Source organism: Girardinichthys multiradiatus, chromosome 19 (assembly GCF_021462225.1).
Source record: "Girardinichthys multiradiatus isolate DD_20200921_A chromosome 19, DD_fGirMul_XY1, whole genome shotgun sequence".
In the NCBI taxonomy this organism is placed as follows: Eukaryota; Metazoa; Chordata; class Actinopteri; order Cyprinodontiformes; family Goodeidae; genus Girardinichthys; species Girardinichthys multiradiatus.
Window position 1 is genome coordinate 17,063,727 of NC_061811.1, and position 19,893 is coordinate 17,083,619.

At 40.5% G+C, this 19,893-nt stretch overlaps 1 protein-coding gene across 3 annotated transcripts in view; it reads right to left on the bottom strand.

Annotated features, from left to right (window-relative positions):
- tiam2a (TIAM Rac1 associated GEF 2a) overlaps positions 1-19,893 on the bottom strand; it is a 124,036-nt gene that overhangs the window by 31,301 nt on the left and 72,842 nt on the right. For all 3 annotated transcript variants that reach the window (XM_047345683.1, XM_047345681.1, XM_047345682.1), the window contains exons 7-14: positions 18,712-18,897; positions 18,494-18,637; positions 13,666-13,722; positions 5,350-5,526; positions 2,816-2,920; positions 2,636-2,714; positions 2,432-2,521; positions 2,121-2,339 (exon numbers count right to left, since the gene is read on the bottom strand). In XM_047345683.1, the coding sequence (XP_047201639.1) occupies positions 2,121-2,339; positions 2,432-2,521; positions 2,636-2,714; positions 2,816-2,920; positions 5,350-5,526; positions 13,666-13,722; positions 18,494-18,637; positions 18,712-18,897 (1,057 nt within the window). The remainder of the gene's footprint in view (positions 1-2,120; positions 2,340-2,431; positions 2,522-2,635; positions 2,715-2,815; positions 2,921-5,349; positions 5,527-13,665; positions 13,723-18,493; positions 18,638-18,711; positions 18,898-19,893) is intronic.

Sequence of the window (19,893 nt, forward strand, 5' to 3'; positions counted from 1 at the left end):
AATGGATTTGGTAAAAGGCAGTGGACCAACAGCAGGAGATGAAATGGCTCCCCAAATCCTCCCCGACTGTGTGGAAAGTTCAGGCTTATGCCTCTCCTCTCTCCCTCCGTAATCTGGGTCCAAATTGAATGCAAAAATTATTTTCACCCAATAAGAGGGCTTTGTACCACTAACATAGCCCATATCCTGGATACGTCAATGTGTGTGGTAGCTCTGGGAGCGCCGACCTCAGCTGCAGTACACTCCTTGTGAATTTCCTTTAAACTCTTGAATAGGCTTGCTTCACAATCTTTCGGAGGCAGTTATCTCTGTTGTCTGTGCACGTTTTTCTGCTGCACTTTGTCCTTCCACTAAACTTTCTATTTCTATGCTAGAAAGCAGCCCTCTCTGAATAGTCAGCTTCTTTAGCAATGACCCTTTGTGGAATATCTTCCAGAGGAAGGTGTCAATAACTGCCTGCTGGACAACTGCAAAGCCAGCAGTCTTCCCTATGATTGTAAAGAAAATACCACTATATTTGTGTATTAAAATTAGTTTTTTTATTGACTTTGTCATATTAAAATAATCTGAAAAGCTGAATTTTTGGTTTTCGTTAGATCTGAGCCAAAATCATCAAGATTAGGAGAAGTACAATAAACACTTAATATATTTCATTTCATTTAAAAATAAATGAGGCTGTTTTTAGATAAAATGTTTATTTGCATACCACTGCTGATTGCAGGGTGACCGTATCAGAAAAGCAGAAAGTGAGTGTTTTAAAATCAAACATCTCAAGGACAAACTCTCTAGCAGATGGCAGATAAAACGCGTTATCCGTAATTGTAACATGGGAGGCAGGCCAATGTGACAGCAGGAAACAAAAAACTTTTTAAGCCTGCTATCGCTGTCAACAAATCTTTTACTGCTAGAGCACATTTTCTAAAGATATCATCAACTTTAATTTCTCTTGTCCTTTACTTTTTGCATCAGGATCTCTAAAGACAAAATGACAGACTGCCTCCTTTCAGAAAAAAACAGGCTTTTTGTTATTCCTGTCATACAAGTGTTAATTCCTCCGCTGGCATTGTCTACCTCCTCATCAGCGTGCCTTGGAGCAGACGCCCTCTAGGGTCGAAGAAAGAAAACTCCAGGTGCTTTGATCACTTAAAACTGCAGTAATAAGGCCTCCAAGTCATTAATCCCTTTGTGTTCAATTTTGGCTATGCTGGAGGAGACGCTAATGAATTGTTATAATTAAGATGACAATTAACACTTCCACTGAAACTGAAGCCTTTTGTTTCTTTGCAGCGTCACAAAACTCTTTGTGGATTGCAAAAGAAGGTACCAGCAGCAATCTAAGGGTTTAAAAACTGCAATGCATCAAATGGAGCAAAGTTACTATCATGAACATCCTGAGTTTAGGTTTGCAAGTTAATCTTTACTGTAACAATATTTAGTTTGTTTCAATGCTCTTTCAAAGCTCTAATAAACTGCTTGCTTCGTATCAGCTGCGTTGAACCTTACCGTTCGCTTCTGTCACCTTGCCTCCACTGTGACATTAAATCAGCCTGACAGGACACCATACACTCATGGAGATAATGAGCCTCCTGCTGTCAAAGACCCCTTCCAGCCTTTTTCACTCCTCCGTTTAAAGTAAAACGGTTCAGCTTCATCTAAACGTCTTTCTGAATTTCTCCTTTAGCTTTTTCTCAGTAAAAAACAAATCAGACTTCTGAGGAAGTGGAGATCTTTACTAAAACAGAAGTGAGCTGGTAGTCTTGTGGTTTAATTGTCAAAACTACCTACAGTCTTAGGATTATTGTAAATCTTGTGCAGCAGAGCAGAACGTTTCCGTTTGCATACACTTACCAACTATGGCTCTTTAATTTAAAAAAAAAAGATACAAAAATGCAAGAAGAGAAAGGGGTTAGTGACCTTGAGGTTTTGGCCTCTACATTATGTTAGCAGGAGAATGACAAAGGTTTTTTTATAAAGGGAAGTGTTAAGTAATGACCATATGTATATTAAAAGGAAGAAGAAATAACTTTCACGAAAAACCTTCATGAAGAAATAACACTACACCCTCTTGTCTCAGAGTTTCATGTAATAATGTAGAGCTCAAACGCGTAAATTGAACGCACCTGATGATGACTTGGCTCGGTGGTGTGTGCTGCGGACCTCTTGGCTGCATTTGTTTGGAGGACCAGTGTAGTCCAAAGCCCGGGCTGGCTGCGTTGGGCCATCCCGCCTAAGCCTCAGGTCCAGGGATTGTTCAGCAAACAGAGTCTGGATCAATGTCAGGTCCAGAGGTGACACACATCGGCCGTTCAGCACCAGGATCTCGTCGCCTGGACGCAGACCTGAATGCAAACACAGGTGTGTTTCAGGGAAAACTGCCTACAGAGCTCATGCGATGTGGTGTAATGGCTGAGAATGAATGAGAAGCTGTCACCTTCACCACAAGCCAGCCCATCGGGGAGCACTTCGCTCACAAAAATCCTGCTGTTTTTCTGGCTGTCAATGTGTCCTGTTACAGCAAAGCCTGTCAAACGAAAAAAAAAAAAAAAAGAGTTGAAAGGAAAGATGAAATAAATAAAACTCATGAGCCATGCATAAAAGTCAACGTAAGCCTCAATTTGTCCACATGCTGGCTCACCAAAGTCTGCAGCGCTGCTCGGCCTTCTCATATGCAGCGTAAACACATTAGCAGAGACAACCTCCAGCTGATCCCAGACCTACGGAGTGATATAAAAAAATACAACAAACAATAAAAAAAAGTCAGTCTAAAAGGAGAGTTCTGTGTGTTCTTCAGATAGTGCATGCTTGGTCTTCTCACCACATTGTGGAGAAGCTCGCCAGGAGCCAGGGATCGAACTTCCACATCCTGTCCAGCTTGTCTGTGTAGTCGGATGCAATGCAAATCTGGGTCAAGCTGTTTCACCTGTGTACACAAGAGGCCCTTAATGTTCAGCGAACTGCATGAACATAACAATGTGACATATTTCATGCACCATTATTTAGCTGGGCAGCTGCTGTGCAGCTGAGGTGTGAGTTATTTACCAGCTTTGCACAGTGGAGAGACACAAAGATGCTTTTGCCCAAGCAATTGCTCACATGTTGTGTGTGCATGTGCCAGTGTATGTGCAGTCAGTCATAGGGAGCAGTGTTAAGTCAGAAACTCAACAACCTCGGCACGAACAGCGGCAGAGGCTTCAGAAGAAAAAAACGAAAAAAGCGAGCACAAGACAGCAGAAAGTGGCTAAAGACTGATGTTACATTTGGAACGCCGAACTCAGGCATTACTGTACAGGTCCTTCTCAAAAAATTAGCATATTGTGATAAAGTTCATTATTTTCCATAATGTCATGATGAAAATGTAACATTCATATATTTTAGATTCATTGCACACTAACGGAAATATTTCAGGTCTTTTATTGTCTTAATACAGATGATTTTGGCATACAGCTCATGAAAACCCAAAATTCCTATCTCACAAAATTAGCATATTTCATCCGACCAATAAAAGAAAAGTGTTTTTAATACAAAAAACATCAACCTTCAAATAATCATGTACAGTTATGCACTCAATACTTGGTCGAGAATCCTTTGGCAGAAATGACTGCTTCAATGCGGCGTGGCATGGAGGCAATCAGCCTGTGGCACTGCTGAGGTCTTATGGAGGCCCAGGATGCTTCGATAGCGGCCTTTAGCTCATCCAGAGTGTTGGGTCTTGAGTCTCTCAACAATATCCCACAGATTCTCTATGGGGTTCAGGAGTCAGGAGAGTTGGCAGGCCAATTGAGCACAGTGATACCATGGTCAGTAAACCATTTACCAATGGTTTTGGCACTGTGAGCAGGTGCCAGGTCGTGCTGAAAAATGAAATCTTCATCTCCATAAAGCTTTTCAGCAGATGGAAGCATGAAGTGCTCCAAAATCTCCTGATAGCTAGCTGCATTGACCCTGCCCTTGATAAAACACAGTGGACCAACACCAGCAGCTGACACAGCACCCCAGACCATCACTGACTGTGGGTACTTGACACTGGACTTCTGGCATTTTGGCATTTCCTTCTCCCCAGTCTTCCTCCAGACTCTGGCACCTTGATTTCCGAATGACATGCAGAATTTGCTTTCATCCGAAAAAAGTACTTTGGACCACTGAGCAACAGTCCAGTGCTGCTTCTCTGTAGCCCAGGTCAGGCGCTTCTGCCGCTGTTTCTGGTTCAAAAGTGGCTTGACCTGGGGAATGCGGCACCTGTAGCCCATTTCCTGCACACGCCTGTGCACGGTGGCTCTGGATGTTTCATCCGTATTAAGACAATAAAAGACCTGAAATATTTCAGTTAGTGTGCAATGAATCTAAAATATATGAATGTTAAATTTTCATCATGACATTATGGAAAATAATGAACTTTATCACAATATGCTAATATTTTGAGAAGGACCTGTAAAACTTTGTCAGCATTCTGATAGATGTTGCTGCTGTTGTGACCAACATTCTGACCAGGCATGCTTTAGCATATTCCCCCTACAACTGTGTGTCTACTTTAATTTGACATTAGCAACCATGCAGTGGTTTTGCAATTCACACTTTTCTTATTTTACATAATTGTGTTGTATTATTGAGGGTTTAACTACACTACAGTAATGTAGCTGTCAAATTATTATTCTGACGATTCCACATGTCAAGCTACTCAAACTCTGTCAATCTGTCTTGAAATGATTCTTATTAAGCTTATCACTTTAAACATGTTGTACTTGAAAGGGAAGTTAAAATACTGACATTTAATCAGAATGCAGCTGCAGTCAAAGTTAATTTAGCTCAGACACAGAAAAATTTGAGTTATGATTGAAGCCATGATAAACTTTATGTGCACTAACAGGTGTTCTGGCTGTTTACTCCTAGCTAGAGCATTCAGTCCTAGCTGACCTGCATTTGCTGCACAGAAATTTTTTTTAGCAAAACTACCCCAACCTTTTTTGTGGGTTTCCAATAAGCACTCACAATCCATTTAATAAATTACCTAAAGACCTAAAAAAGTCTTTAGTCAAGGGAACAACCTGTGTTCCATTTACATCAATGGTCCATCATGTGGACCTAGAAGATACATCATTATCCATATATCATACTCACTTCATTTTATTTTTTTAGGAAACCATGGCTACAAAAGCTTTTTTTTGGCGAAAAGACTGCTTTGAAAACAAAATAACAAACAAAAATTATTTAAATATGTTTTATACTTTTAATATTTTAAGGATTTATGACTCCAAAATATATTTGCCTATTACGTTTGCATGAATCCCTACACCATGCAGTGAAATCCAATTGATCTCACTGCTTTCACATATCTTTTCTTTAAAAACCAACCTTGCAGGCTGCACAAAGAAGGTCAGAGGCTGTCTGGTGTTTTCTGATGGGAACTTGGACTGTCAGGCCGTCTGGCATGCGGACACAGGTCAGCATGTCTGAGGCAGCAGCGATGTTGTCCCAAATGCCCCCATTGGGTGGCGACATGGAGTAGATGCTGGTCAACATGTTGAGCGTCTGTAGAAAGAAGGGGGAAAAGGTGGTAAGTCCCAAAGACATAAAACAAAGGGAAGATGATGAGCAGCATTAGAAACAAAGGAAGTATTAAAGGGATAACGATGAGACAGAGAAGGTAAACGAGGAGGGAGTGACTGAGAGTCAATGCACACAAATCAATACGGTTTCATTAGTCTGAATGCTTGGCTCTGGATCAAGCAGCGGAGAAAAGATGTCCGACGATAAGGTTTTCAGAAATTCATTTGACATCACGGATGGCAGTTGCTCCACATTATATTCATCATTATAGCTATATACACAAGATGACTGACAAGGGCCAAACTGGCCAGTTCAGGCATCAGATGAAAGCTCAATGTGTCCTAAAGTAATCATACTCAATGAATTTTGGCAATTTCTTGTGATAGACCGCAAGTAGAGCATAAGTGACCAGCGGAGGGAAAATAAACCCTTTTTCATACATTTTCAAATAAAAATCAGAAAATTATGGTGTGCATATATAACATTTCAGCATACATACAAAATGCTATGTGTGCTGGAAAACTAATACTTCATATCACCTTCAACACATCATCTTCATCATGAAACATGGTGATGACAGGATCATGCTGTGGGGATGGTTTTCTTTAACAGGAAAAAGGGAAGCTGGTCAGAGTTGATATGATATGGCTGGAGTTAAATACACTGTAGTGCTGGAAGAAAACCTGTACTTGTATTAAAATAAAAAAGTATTTATTCATTGGATCTAGTCCGTTGGTACTGTAGCGGGATAAGTCAGCGTCTTTGATACGGAGGACCTGTATGTATCCATTTCCTTCCACTTCACACCATTATGAGTTGGTCCATTACTAAATAAAACTCCTAATAAAATGCATTTAAGCCTGTAGTTTAAGCTTGAAAAAATGTGAAGCAGTTTAAGAGGTATGAATACTTTTGCAAGACACATCATGTTCATAAGCAATGTGTCTTGAAGTCAGTCCAAGACCTTGGAGGTAATTACAAGCTGCAAATATTTGTGGCATTAGGAGCACAGTCTGAGTTGGGTATTAAGGTGGGGGGTTAGCCCACTGCTCAGCCACACAGACAGCCATTTGGGGCTTTTGGTTGAGACTTTGTGTCTCTGGAGAGAGAAAAAAAAAACAACTGCCGCGACGTGGAGTCAGGGGCCGGCCCCACAAGCGCAGCTTAAAGCCACAATTATTATGGCCATAGATCATGAGGAAAGGCACCAATATCAAGTTAAACCGAAACATGGCAGCGAGGGGGGATAATTGCAAATGTTTCAAAAGCATTATGGGACCATTAAATGGAGAGTGGGGTGTGTGTGTGTGTGTGTGTGGGTTTGTGTGCATGCCTGGGGTTTTTTTTTTTATCTGATGTGTATGAGCTTTTCTGTCAATCTCATATGCTGTTTGCTTTGTTTGATGAATCACCTCAAGAGGAAAAAGACCTTTTTCCCCTGCTAGACAAACAGCCTAAAGGGACAAGCAGACGACTCTGATTCAAAGCATCACATGGCTTCACAAACACACACACACTCTCTCTCAGGAAACACCAACATGGAGACATTTGCCTAAATGACAACCTCAGACATTTGTGCATGAATGAAAGCCACTGATGTTCTTAGCCAAATTTCCCCCTACCTGCCATAAAAAGGGAGCATGCCTAGATTCACTAGTGACTGCTCTGAAACGTGATGCCAAGTGAAATGTGGTCACAGAGGATGAACAAAGTCTGCGTTAGGCAGCAGGTTTACATCAAAACCTCGCACATGTCCCAGAAACATCAGTGGAGCCAGAAAGTCAAAAATTTGGTTTCTGCCGTTGGCTGGACCAACAACATACTAATACTGTACGCTCATTCATGGTTGGAGAGCGGTTGCTTGGTTGCATGAACCGCGGCCAAATATAAGGAGGAGGCCCGCGCTGGACTTCAACAGGTGCTCTGTATGATAAGTGTGTGGATGCAGTGTTTCCCTTCAAGTGTGAAAACTACTCCCCCCCCCACCCCCAAATTTTGTTACCCTTAGCAACACAAATATTACAGCACTGCTCTGCAGATAGGCGGACCTCAAAGAAGCAACTTTCTTCTTTTAAAGCTATTAAAAGAGTATTAGTCATCATTTCCTAAAAACTCGACCCACATGTCCTCATACCGCTTTCCTTGGACCTAAAGTGATAAAAGTAGACACTCAGAAAAGGCTTTGAATACTTCTGACAACATCTTAGCCAGAATTTTAGATTTAAGGCTGTATGTGTGGATTTGGAGTTGGTGGAGTGTGGTGAGAGGCGGCGACAGTCAAAGAGGATCAGTGTGTCAAGGATGAAAGGTACTGGGATGCTGGTCAAGAGCCAGGGAATTAGAAGAAAGATCTGTCCAGCTGCATTTTATTCGGTCTAGGAACCATCAGACAAAATAGAAAATGGATGAAAACTAACCTGACATTTGCAAAACGAATAGCAAATATGTTGCAAAAAGTGCCCACTTAAAAAAGTATTCATATCCTCATAACCTTTTAACTTTTGTCCCTTTACAAACTACAAGCTCCAGTGTTGTATTGGCATTTTATGTGATAGACCAAAACAACATAATTCTGTCGTATTAGCAAATATGTGACTACATGAGTCAAATTTAAATGCAGCTATTCTTTGAAGACCTTCTGCAGCCTAAAAGAACTTTACCAACAATTGGCACCATGAAGACCAAGAAACACACCAGGTTAGGAATAACCTAAAAGAAAATACCAAGATATGAACATTTCGTGGAGAACTTATCAATACAACACAAACTAGTGGTGACAGCGTCATGCTGAAGGCATGCTTTTCTTTAGCAAGGACAAGAAAGGTTATTAGAGTTAATGGAAAGATGCAGCCAGGTAGCAGAGCAGCCGGCAGGGAATCACCTGTGGAGCCATTTCATCAGACAACACTAAACACCAGTGTTGGGTAATTAGTTATAGTTACTAGTTACTTCCCCCAAAAAGTAACTGAGTTACTCCACTATAAAAGTAACTAGTTAACAGGCAAAGTAACTATTGCATCATTTTAAAGTTTAAATACAGTTGCGTGTAAAAGTATTCATACCACTTGAACTTTTTCACATATTGCCACATTACGACCACAAAAATAAATACATTTTATTTGAATTTTATGTGAAAGACCAACGCAAAGTGGCCTTTCACATACAATTGTGAAGTGGAACAAAAATTATACATGATTTAAAACATTTTTTACAAATGAAAAACTGAAAAGTGCGGTGTGCAAAAGTATTCAGCCCCTTTACTCTGAGTGCAACCAGTTGCCTTCAGAAGTTGCCTGATGATTGCTCATGACTAAATAGAGTCTACCTGTGTGTAATCTAATCTCAGTACAAATACAGCTGCTCTGTAACAGCCTCAGAGGTTGGATAAGAGAATATTGGGGAGCAAACAGCATCATGAAGTCCAAGGAACACACCAGACAGGTCAGGGATAAAGTTGTAGAGAAGTTTAAAGCAGGCTTAGACTATAAAAAGATTTCCCAAGCTTTGAACCTTTTGGGCAAAATGTGAAATGCTATGTGTGGCAGAGAACTAACACTGCACATCACTCTGAACACACAATCCCCACTGTCAAATACAGGTCCTTCTCAAAATATTAGCATATTGTGATAAAGTTCATTATTTTCCATAATGTAATGATGAAAATTTAACATTCATATATTTTAGATTCATTGCACACTAACTGAAATATTTCAGGTCTTTTATTGTCTTAATACGGATGATTTTGGCATACAGCTCATGAAAACCCAAAATTCCTATCTCACAAAATTAGCATATTTCATCCGACCAAAAAAAGAAAAGTGTTTTTAATACAAAAAACGTCAACCTTCAAATAATCATGTGCAGTTATGCACTCAATACTTGGTCGGGAATCCTTTGGCAGAAATGACTGCTTCAATGAGGCGTGGTATGAGCGGCGTGAGCAAGTGCCAGGTCATGCTGAAAAATTAAATCTTCATCTCCAAAAAGCTTTTCAGCAGATGGAAGCATGAAGTGCTCCAAAATCTCCTGATAGCTAGCTGCATTGACCCTGCCCTTGATAAAACACAGTGGACCAACACCAGCAGCTGACACGGCACCCCAGACCATCACTGACTGTGGGTACTTGACACTGGACTTCTGACATTTTGGCATTTCCTTCTCCCCAGTCTTCCTCCAGACTCTGGCACCTTGCTTTCCGAATGACATGCAGAATTTGCTTTCATCTGAAAAAAGTACTTTGGACCACTGAGCAACAGTCCAGTGCTGCTTCTCTGTAGCCCAGGTCAGGCGCTTCTGCCGCTGTTTCTGGTTCAAAAGTGGCTTGACCTGGGGAATGCGGCACCTGTAGCCCATTTCCTGCACACGCCTGTGCACGGTGGCTCTGGATGTTTCTACTCCAGACTCAGTCCACTGCTTCCGCAGGTCCCCCAAGGTCTGGAATCGGCCCTTCTCCACAATCTTCCTCAGGGTCCGGTCACCTCTTCTCGTTGTGCAGCGTTTTCTGCCACATTTTTCCTTCCCACAGACTTCCTACTGAGGTGCCTTGATACAGCACTCTGGGAACAGCCTATTCGTTCAGAAATTTCTTTCTGTGTCTTACCCTCTTGCTTGAGGGTGTCAATAGTGGCCTTCTGGACAGCAGTCAGGTCTGCAGTCTTACCCATGATTGGGGTTTTGAGTGATGAACCAGGCTGGGAGTTTTAAAGGCCTCAGGAATCTTTTGCAGGTGTTTAGAGTTAACTCGTTGATTCAGATGATTAGGTTCGTAGCTCGTTTAGAGACCCTTTTAATGATATGCTAATTTTGTGAGATAGGAATTTGGGGTTTTCATGAGCTGTATGCCAAAATCATCCGTATTAAGACAATAAAAGACCTGAAATATTTCAGTTAGTGTGCAATGAATCTAAAATATATGAATGTTAAATTTTCATCATGACATTATGGAAAATAATGAACTTTATCACAATATGCTAATATTTTGAGAAGGACCTGTACGGTGGTGGTGGCAGCATCATGCTCTGGGGGAGCTTCACTTCAGCAGGGACAGGGAAGGTGGTCAGAGTTGATGGGAAGATGGATGGAGCCAAATACAGGACAATCTTGGAAGAAAACCTGTTGGAGTCTACAAAAGATTTAAGACTCGGGCAGAGGTTCACCTTCCAGCAGGACAACGACTCTAAACATAAAGCCAGCACTACAATGGAATGGTTTAAAACAAAACATATTAATGTGTTAAAATGGTCCAGTCAAAGTCCAGGCCTAAACTCAATCGAGAATCTGTAGCAAGATCTGAAAACTGTTGTTCACAAATGCTCCCCATCTAATCTGACTGAGCTTGAGCTGTTTTGCAAAGATCTAGTGCCCGAAGTAATTTCAGTCACTAGATGTGCAAAGCTGGTAGAGACATATCCTAAAAGACCTGCAGCTGTACATGCAGCAAAAGGTGGTTCCACAAAGTATTGACTCAGGGGGGCTGAATACTGTTGCACAATGCCCTTTTCAGTTTTTTATTTGTTAAAAAAATAAAAAAATCATGTATAATTTTCTTTCCACTTCACAATTGTATACCACTTTGTGTTGGTCTTTCAAATAAAATTCCAATAACATATATTTATGTTTGTGGCTGTAATGTGATAATATGTGAAAAGGTTCAAGGAGTATGAATACTTTTACAAGCCACTGTATGTCTACGAGTTTAGATTTGTTTCCAACATTTCACAAACCAGTTGTATAAAGTGGAATTACGTAGACAAGTACTTACACCGAACGTTTAATATTTACTTCACATGTACGTTCTTGCCTTTTACCTCAAGGAGAATAAAGTAGTGTCTGTACTTCCACTTTGAAAACGCAATCTTTCCCTCCAGACCCGCCATCGTTGCAGCTTACATCTGCTAGTTTGCCCGAGCTGGGCTGCCGTGTGCGTTTGTGATTTGTGTATAAACAGAACACTGCCTCTGATTGGCTTACAATAAAAGCTTACGCTACCTTAGCCAATCATCATCACTTCACAAAAGAAAAAAAGCTTAGCTTCTGTGGCTGTGAGCCACGACAGATGACAAGAGCTTCAATGAGTAGCTTTAGTTTATAATGCGCCCTATTTGTCACATGTCGATAACGGTAACAGTGTTGTAACACTGAAAAAAGTAATTCGTTTGATTACTCATTACTGAAAAAAGTAATGCAGTTTATTTTAACATCGTTATTCCCATCACTTCAAAGCACAGACTTGGCTAATGGATCGGAAATGTCTGTGCGTTGGATCGGACATTTCCGATCCGTTAAGTACGTTGGTATCGGAACCCAATACTGATACCGGATCGGATTGGTCCCATCCCTAATTAATATTTTGACAAGGTGCTGTATGCAAATACCTTTTAACTACAAAATAGCTCGCAACAAATGGCGCTACCTGTCAAACCTGTATTTTTTTTAATGCTGTCACAACATATCAATTCACTGCTCAGCCGACAGCATTAGTGGGTGGATGGTGGATTTCACAAGCAAAACTATCTCAGTCAGAGTAAGTTTTAACCTTTGCATAAGGCCAGTCAGCACCAGAACTGACATCCCCATCACACAGAGCTGCTCGCTTCTTTCCTTCAGGCTACAGATAGACAGCGTCTGCACATCCTCAGCCTCCTGGAACAACTTGCCTGCTGCCTGAGAAACCATTTAAATGACAATAGAGCTCGGACACTTGCTCACACCAACACAGGCTGCCGTCACTGAAAAAGGATTAGTGGAAGATGATGGCTTATTAGGGGCGTTCAGGGGATTTGTGTACCAAGTAGTACAACGAGGCAAAAGTCATTAACAAAACACTTGTTCTAATCTGTTAATTTTTTTGTCTGTCCCTCCCTGAGGAAACAGAGATACAAAGATATGAAAATTTAACCATTTTTTATATTTTTATTGTTAGATTTATATTTTCCATACATGGAAATATGAGAGGAGTTAAAATGCTTAACTGAAGAGAAAACCAGCCCGTTTAAGTCATCATTAAAGCTCAGAGCTAATGAAAGCCTTTATTGTTTCCAAAACCCATTTCTGATCAGAGTCTCTTTCAAGACCCTAAATGAGGGCAGTTTTAACACTTGCCGCATTGACCACAGACTTTTACTATGAATCATAGCATCCAGTTAACCCATAATCTCCATGACACCAATTCCACCATGTCTGAAAGTATCTACTATACATGTCTGTAAGAGCTATATTTGATCATGATGAATACTTTTTGGCTTTCTGAGGTCACTGGAAACACATAAGTTTAACATGAAGCACGTTAGCAAACCGTGGCTTTCATACAAGTTTTGTAAAACATAGATTGTGATTTAAAAGACCATAATTACTGCATGCATTTTTTCAAAATTCAGCAAAACCGCTTTGCAACAGGCAACATCAATCTATTGCTAAGACCACAATAATGTGATGGGACACACACATCCCAGTTATTTCTCCAGTGAAGAAGGCTGTTAAAACTGGGATGGAGAGTATTCAGTATTTCCATATCTTTCGTAGGCTTGTACATCAATGGAGGCGCTCCTCCAAACCAAAACAATCTGAAAGTGTTGAAGTTGTATTTTTAACATTAGGGTGGATACTTGATTGGTTTGTAACCATATGGTCTTCCAAACTCATTATTACTGTTGACTAAAATGTTTTCTTTATAGCTTTTAGCACAAGAAAATGTTAAATCAAAATGTAAAACTATAAGGGACACTTTGAAAACATACATACACAGCAACACACACACACATATATGTGCCAGTTTGACCATAGTGAACCCCTGTTAGATCTGTTGTGTTTATCTAGCAGACGCCTGCTTCAGATAAACATGACAGGAGTCTTTGCTTTGCAGACGCACACATGCTTTCTAATCTCCTCAATCATGCAAACACCCTGTGTATTAAAATATCTTTACACAGCCCACAATCAAAAACAGGAAAGAGAACAGTGGTTGATGTCAGGCTATTTCATACTATACCCAACCAACTGAGCCACTGGTTTTTGACAGAAGTGGGATATTTTTGTGTGTGCGTGTGTGTGTGTGTGTGTGTGTGTGTGCGTGTGTGTGTGTGTGTGTGTGTGTGAACAGAATTAATACATTCTCTGACTCACCTCGGTACGTCTTGGAGGCAGGTTGTATGTCTGACCTCCAGCATCACTCTCAAAGACCTAAGAAATCAAGAGAGGGGATGGTCAGAAAGCACAGACAGAGGGGCACCGTGCTGATTGACTGACTCATAAAGCCTTGGCTTCAGCAACACAACAATAGACACACACAGTGCTGGTACTTAGGTAGTTAATTAAAAACTACTCGTGGCGAGAAAAGCGCTTTGATACTGCTTCCAAACAAAATTTTTGTAGCCTTTGAAGAGGGCACGGTGGAAATGGGATGTTAGTGTGAATGTTGAAATACTGCAGAGAGAAGAAAGGGGGAAATGGTCCAATGGCAGACAAGAGAGGACACCATCCTCACTCTTTTTCCTCTTCAGAACTGCGTCTTGTTTGGTTCTAGCTTCTTCAACCAAAAATGTGACACCAGGGTTGATATTGTTCAAACTGTGGGGTTTAGTGCATACATACAACTCATATTTGACCTTTCACCTACAAGAAAAGTTCCAAGTGAAAGGTTATTTCTTTTCTCCAGGTTCCTTAAAACAAACCTCTGAAGACCTTAAGTTTAGCCATAGGAAGATTTTCTTTCACGCTATGGTCAGCTGAAAAACTATATTATTTCTCATAAAAAGATACAATTTAGTTCGAGTTTTTTACACTGTATTAAATAAAACATTTAAAACATTTCAATGTACAAGTAAAGCTGTTTAAATATAAATTATGGTGAAGCATTTGAAGAAAAGAGGTGAGAGGGATTCAAATTGTGCTATTTTCATGAAACGTCTCCAGTGCTACCACTGCATGTCTGAAACTTTGTAATGAGATCATTAGATAGTAAGGCCTGAGTCATAGACAGCTGACATTTTTGAATTATACAACTGGCTATGTGACATGACAAAGCTCTTGCATTGCCCAAGTCCACCTCTGATTGGTTGATCAGTCCAGCATGAGGCCTCTTTCCCTGCAGGAACATGCTTCTGTAAGTTGAGTTCAGACTTAGACCAAAACTTAAAATTCATTAAAAAGGTTTGACCTTATTGAGTCAGAAACGGGACTTACTTCCCTTTCAGAAGGTTCTGTTGCGACTGGTGTTTTTTTGCCTTTGTTTATATTGTACACTTCACTACATTTGTCAAGTTGCTGCTTTGTGACTTTCTTCAAGCACAATTCTCTTTGCATGTAACCCAGTTATGAATCCAAACTGAGGAACCTCCAGACTGTCAAAGCCTTTACCAGAACTGATAGCTTGCAAGTTAACCTCCAGGCTAACCTAACTAATGAGAGAGGTGAGAAAACAGCCAACGTCAGACTAAAGTAAGGTACTTTTTTCAATTCTTTTGAAGTGGTTCTGGTGGGGAAGAGTTATGGGTCCGACATTCTGTCTGAAACCTATTTTTTCTGGTTATCCCTACCAGTAGAACCAAAATAGCAGTAATCTTCAAATGTACTTGTAGCATACTGATGAAAAGTATCTTAGTAAAATAATGCTTCATTAGGGGATTATCATCAGACATAAAACTATAAATTACTTTCTATTTCCTATTTTTCTTTTTGCAACAATATATTTTAAACCATGAAATAGTATTTTTTCCTCTTTTTTGTTTGTTAAGAAGAGCAGTTCCTTGTTAAATATTCTTGTGATCTTTAATTGAAGTGTTGATTAATCACAGTGTTGATTCAAAATGAACTGTTACTAAGCAAGAGAAACAGGTGGCAAAGCAGGTAAACTCCCTCCCTCTTGGCATGCACACTAGTGCTTAAAACTAATTTAAAAGTGATTCTCAATGTAACGGGGCTACTCTACTACAAAAAAAAATCCAAGTGAAAGCTTTCAAGCCCCTGATATGGTAGCAGGAGTCCTCATCTTACATCTCCTCTCCACCCTCAGCATGGGTACATTTATAATGTGGCTATAAACAGTGCTGCTTCGCCGTAAACTGTCTAATTTTAGAAAGCTTTACCAACTCTCCCACAAATCCTCAGACCTTGGCCTATTTCCCACAGCCGACTGATGGCTAGCTCCCTACTGTAGCCCTGCTAAGATGGATGAGAGAACAGTAACCAAGAGGGAAGGAAGGTGGAGGGGGTGAAGCGTGACTTCGGGGGCAAGGCTCTGGAGCGGTACATTACTGTGGTAAATGGGATTTAGGCTTAGTCAACATAGATGAGTCAGTATGGAAATTGTCAGAAAAGGACTGCTGGGTAACGCTCTGTTTATGCTCTGAGGAACTGTTTGTGTGATAGAGAACTGAGCTGAAAAAGGGGGGTGAGAAGAAAGATGTGAGGTAAAGCGAGAGAAAAGATTCTTATGATTAACTATGCAGAGGGTAAAACTAAAAACACTGCATGCCTGATTTAGGACAAGAGAGGCAAAGATATCTTGGAAAAACCTGTCAGAAAACATTAAGTAGAAGAAGTTTAAATGTGTCCTGAGGAGTTTGACTCAACAAGCAGTCTTTCAAATAAAAAATAAAAAGACTTAAATGCCAATCAAATTAAAATCATTGTAAAGGTAAAACAAAGCATTCTGAAAACTACTCAAAATACAGCCAATTACTGGCAACTAATGAACCTTTAAAATCAGCTAAAGTTATAGAAAATAAACGGGTAATAGGGATTGTTAAATTTTGGAATCTGAATGACAATGTAGTGTAAATCCCTGAGAATTTGATCAGTTATATCCATGTACTCTTTACACACTAATTCACAGTAACAGAGAGACTGTGTTGGTTGTTGTTGCTCCCTGGGTGTCTGTGTGATGTAACCCACTCAGTCGACCCTCATCTCTGCTTCAGATAGCCGAGCAGGAGAGACTTCAACATTAAGCAGCTATAAAACTAGACAAATAGCTATGGCATTCAAAGCAAAGCTATTAGTTTATGAAACAGGGGAACAGGAGCTTTAAGCAAATATCAAACGAAATGTTTTTATCACTAGTTGTTCCAGACTTTTAGTCTCATATAGAAATCGTATCTGAATCTTTGAACATGGAGTTTATTAAGCCCTGATGTATAATATTAAGCTTCTTTACACCAGCCATCTGCTAGTGTCTGCAGGAGTGAGGATAGAGACTGGAGAAAGTCATCCACCACACACGGCTTTTAATAATTTATCCGTGTGCTGCAGCGCCACTTGGCCTTCCGCACAGCAAAAAGTAACTGAGCCTCATTAGGCCGGGCAGTGGGAGCTCAACGGAATAATAACAACGCAGGGGATGGGTACCTAGATGCTGACGGACGTGCACAAATGCATAAACATAAATATCACACAGCAGGTGGTGGGATAGATGAGAGGGGGCAAAAGAGGACAATGAACATTCTGTAAGATGTAAGGAGTACGGGTGTACCTGCAGATCATAATTAACGTAGCTGTCCCGTTAGCTCGGGAATAATATGGAGGTCCAGGGATTAGGGCGTAAATCACTCTTTTCTTAACTAAAAACCAGGGGTTCATGAAATGCTTGAGTAAATAAGTGTATCCTGAGTATTCTCCATGGCCTTGAGGGCACCAAGTGGAGGATTTATGTATTCATAAATAAGCACCCTGCAGGACTCTAATTACCAACCTGAGAGGATATAAACTTCCCCGTCTGCACCTGGGGTAAGAAATACTCGGATGTGTTCATGCTGATGAGAGGTTTGCACTCAGACTTAAGGAGAAACTAGGAGAGATGCGAGCCTATGTGCTCTTAGTTAATAAACTCCCAAATGGGGGTTTAAAAAGTGCTCAAGGAGCTGCAGAAATACATGCAAGTAAGCAAAAGTGCAATATGGTTTCAGGCTGTTTTCATAACAAATGGGTACAATTTAGACTGAAGGGCTGACTCCAGATTAGATTTAATCAAATATATGAACCAATGCTTTCCCTGCTGCAATATAAATAGGATGGGGTTATTAAGCATTACAGATCTGTTAATCCAAATTTCGTGCAGTGTTTTATTATATGTTTTAACAGATTTCATCTGATCATTTTGGTTTAATTAACTGCCTTTTCATTATCCTCAAGAACAGTGATTATTATTTTACTCAAGGTGGCAAGAACAAGAACAAACTTCTATATAGAAGTGGGGAGTATGAACAGGCCTTAACACACATTACCCTAAACACACCATGCCCACTGTATATATAGCGGTGTATCAAGCTGTGGGGATCCTTCTCTTTAGCAAGAACAGGGCAGCCTGTCAGAGTTGGGATGATGGATGATAATACTGGAAGAAGACCCTTTAGAGGTGGCAAATGACTTAAGACTAAGGAGGGCGTCCACCTTACAGTGGTACAACAACCCTAAACATACAGCCAGAGTTAACATGAAAGGGTATAGATGAAAGCATATTCATGTTAGAATGGCCCAGTCAAAGTCCAGACCAAAATCTAATTGAGAACCTGGGACAGAACCAGAAAAGTGCTGTTGACAGCTACCCCTCGCCCAATTTGACTAAACAGAACAAGAATAAAGGGTCAGAATTTCATTGTCTAGATGTGCAAAGGTGGAAGAAACATACCCCAAAAGACTTTCAGCTGTCACTGAAGCGGCGGATGGTTATACATCTATGGACTAGTATAGAACGTTTATGCATCATTGTCCTTCGACATCATAATCACACATTCCTTTGTGTCGGTCTGTCGCATAAAATCGCATAAAAATACTTTGAAGTTTATGGTTGTAATGTAAAAAATGTAAAACTGTCAAGGAGTATTAATACTCTGAAAGGCAATGTAGATAAGCTGCTCAAAGTCTTGATGCAACTATTTAATGTAAGACTTACAGTAAATGTGATTGTGTCAGCATCGACAATTAAGTTTAAATGTGTCTTTGTGGTCAATAATACCTGCACTACAGAGGGTCTCTTTTCCCAGCCCCTCTTTGTCAGGTTGTCGAGGCCTTTAAGAGAGGAGAAAAGACTTCTCTTTCTCTGTCTGCAAGTCACTGACAACGAACGCCTCCTGGCTGTGGCCTCGTCCCTGGAACAAATCTGAAAAGACGCACAGTATCAGGACCAGAATTAACAAAAAAACTTCCTTCTCTCTTTCAGATCATTTTCCTTACCAGTGCATGAAAAGAAGACACAGAGAAAACTCCTAGGCGTCCCAGAGTGGTTTTGGTTGGACGGCTGGCGATGGCAAGCAGGCTCTTTGGATTGGGCAGTTCGCCCCCCTGCAGACTAGCAAGGTAGCAGCGCATTCTGAAGAGGTCCATGTTGAACCTCTCAAGGTTCTGCTCCCATTGCTGGATCTGATGGAGGGGGAAGAACAATGATTTCATTTTGATTTATGTGAATTATTATTTTGGGTGATGGCCTAGGAGTGCTTTGGGGGAGGGGGCATTTTGGGATCAAAGGAGATATAAGGTCAAACAAGTGTTTTAGTTTAAAGTCTAATTGCTTACAGATGTTGGTGGAGGGCAACACCATGACTTCGTGGAGGTTTGCTGGTGACAAATGACTGCATATTTCACAGAGACTGTGTGCGCAGCGAATCGAAATGCACATTTTGTCTTGAGAGATGTTGAACAGACCGAACATATAAACCTCCCCCACAGTCCCAGCTTACAGTTATGTTATTTTAGCTATAGGAAAGTGCTCATTTTGTTGGCTGGAGACTGGTTTTAACGAGAACACTCAAGCTAAAACAAACCCCTCCATAACAACTGAGTTTAATGGGTCTCGTCTGCGCAATGACTTCATTTACTATAATGGAGCCCACAGCAATGTCCCATTAGGGTTTTCAACATGCATTCATTGAGATTAGGAGCAAACTGTGAACAGGGCCAAAGGGTGACATTTTATGAACACCTTAAACAAACATCTTAAACAAAGGCCTTGTGGAGAAATTACTGTGTGAATAATGCACTCTGAACAACTGTGCGTGTGACTGTGCAGGTGGGCTCAGTTAACAAGTTGAAGTCACTCAAACATTTCCCATTGTAGACCACTCTTCTTGTTGAAAATCTACTACATATGGCAAATATATTCGGCCATATAGATGTGGCGACGATCTAGGGGTTTTACTCAGGTATGTTTCAGTAAGTGTACAAATGGAAAACAATAGTGTTTTAGTTTTAATGACCAGATTTAAAACAAAAGGAAAATGTTAGCTACCTTTTGATCCAGTTACAGCTTCTTGTGTGCAAAGAAATGCTTAACTTGTAAACTATCATGTAATATTGAAGGACTTCATGCCGTTTAGAGAGAATTTCTCTTAGCTTTGTACATCTAGAGATTTTTTTTCC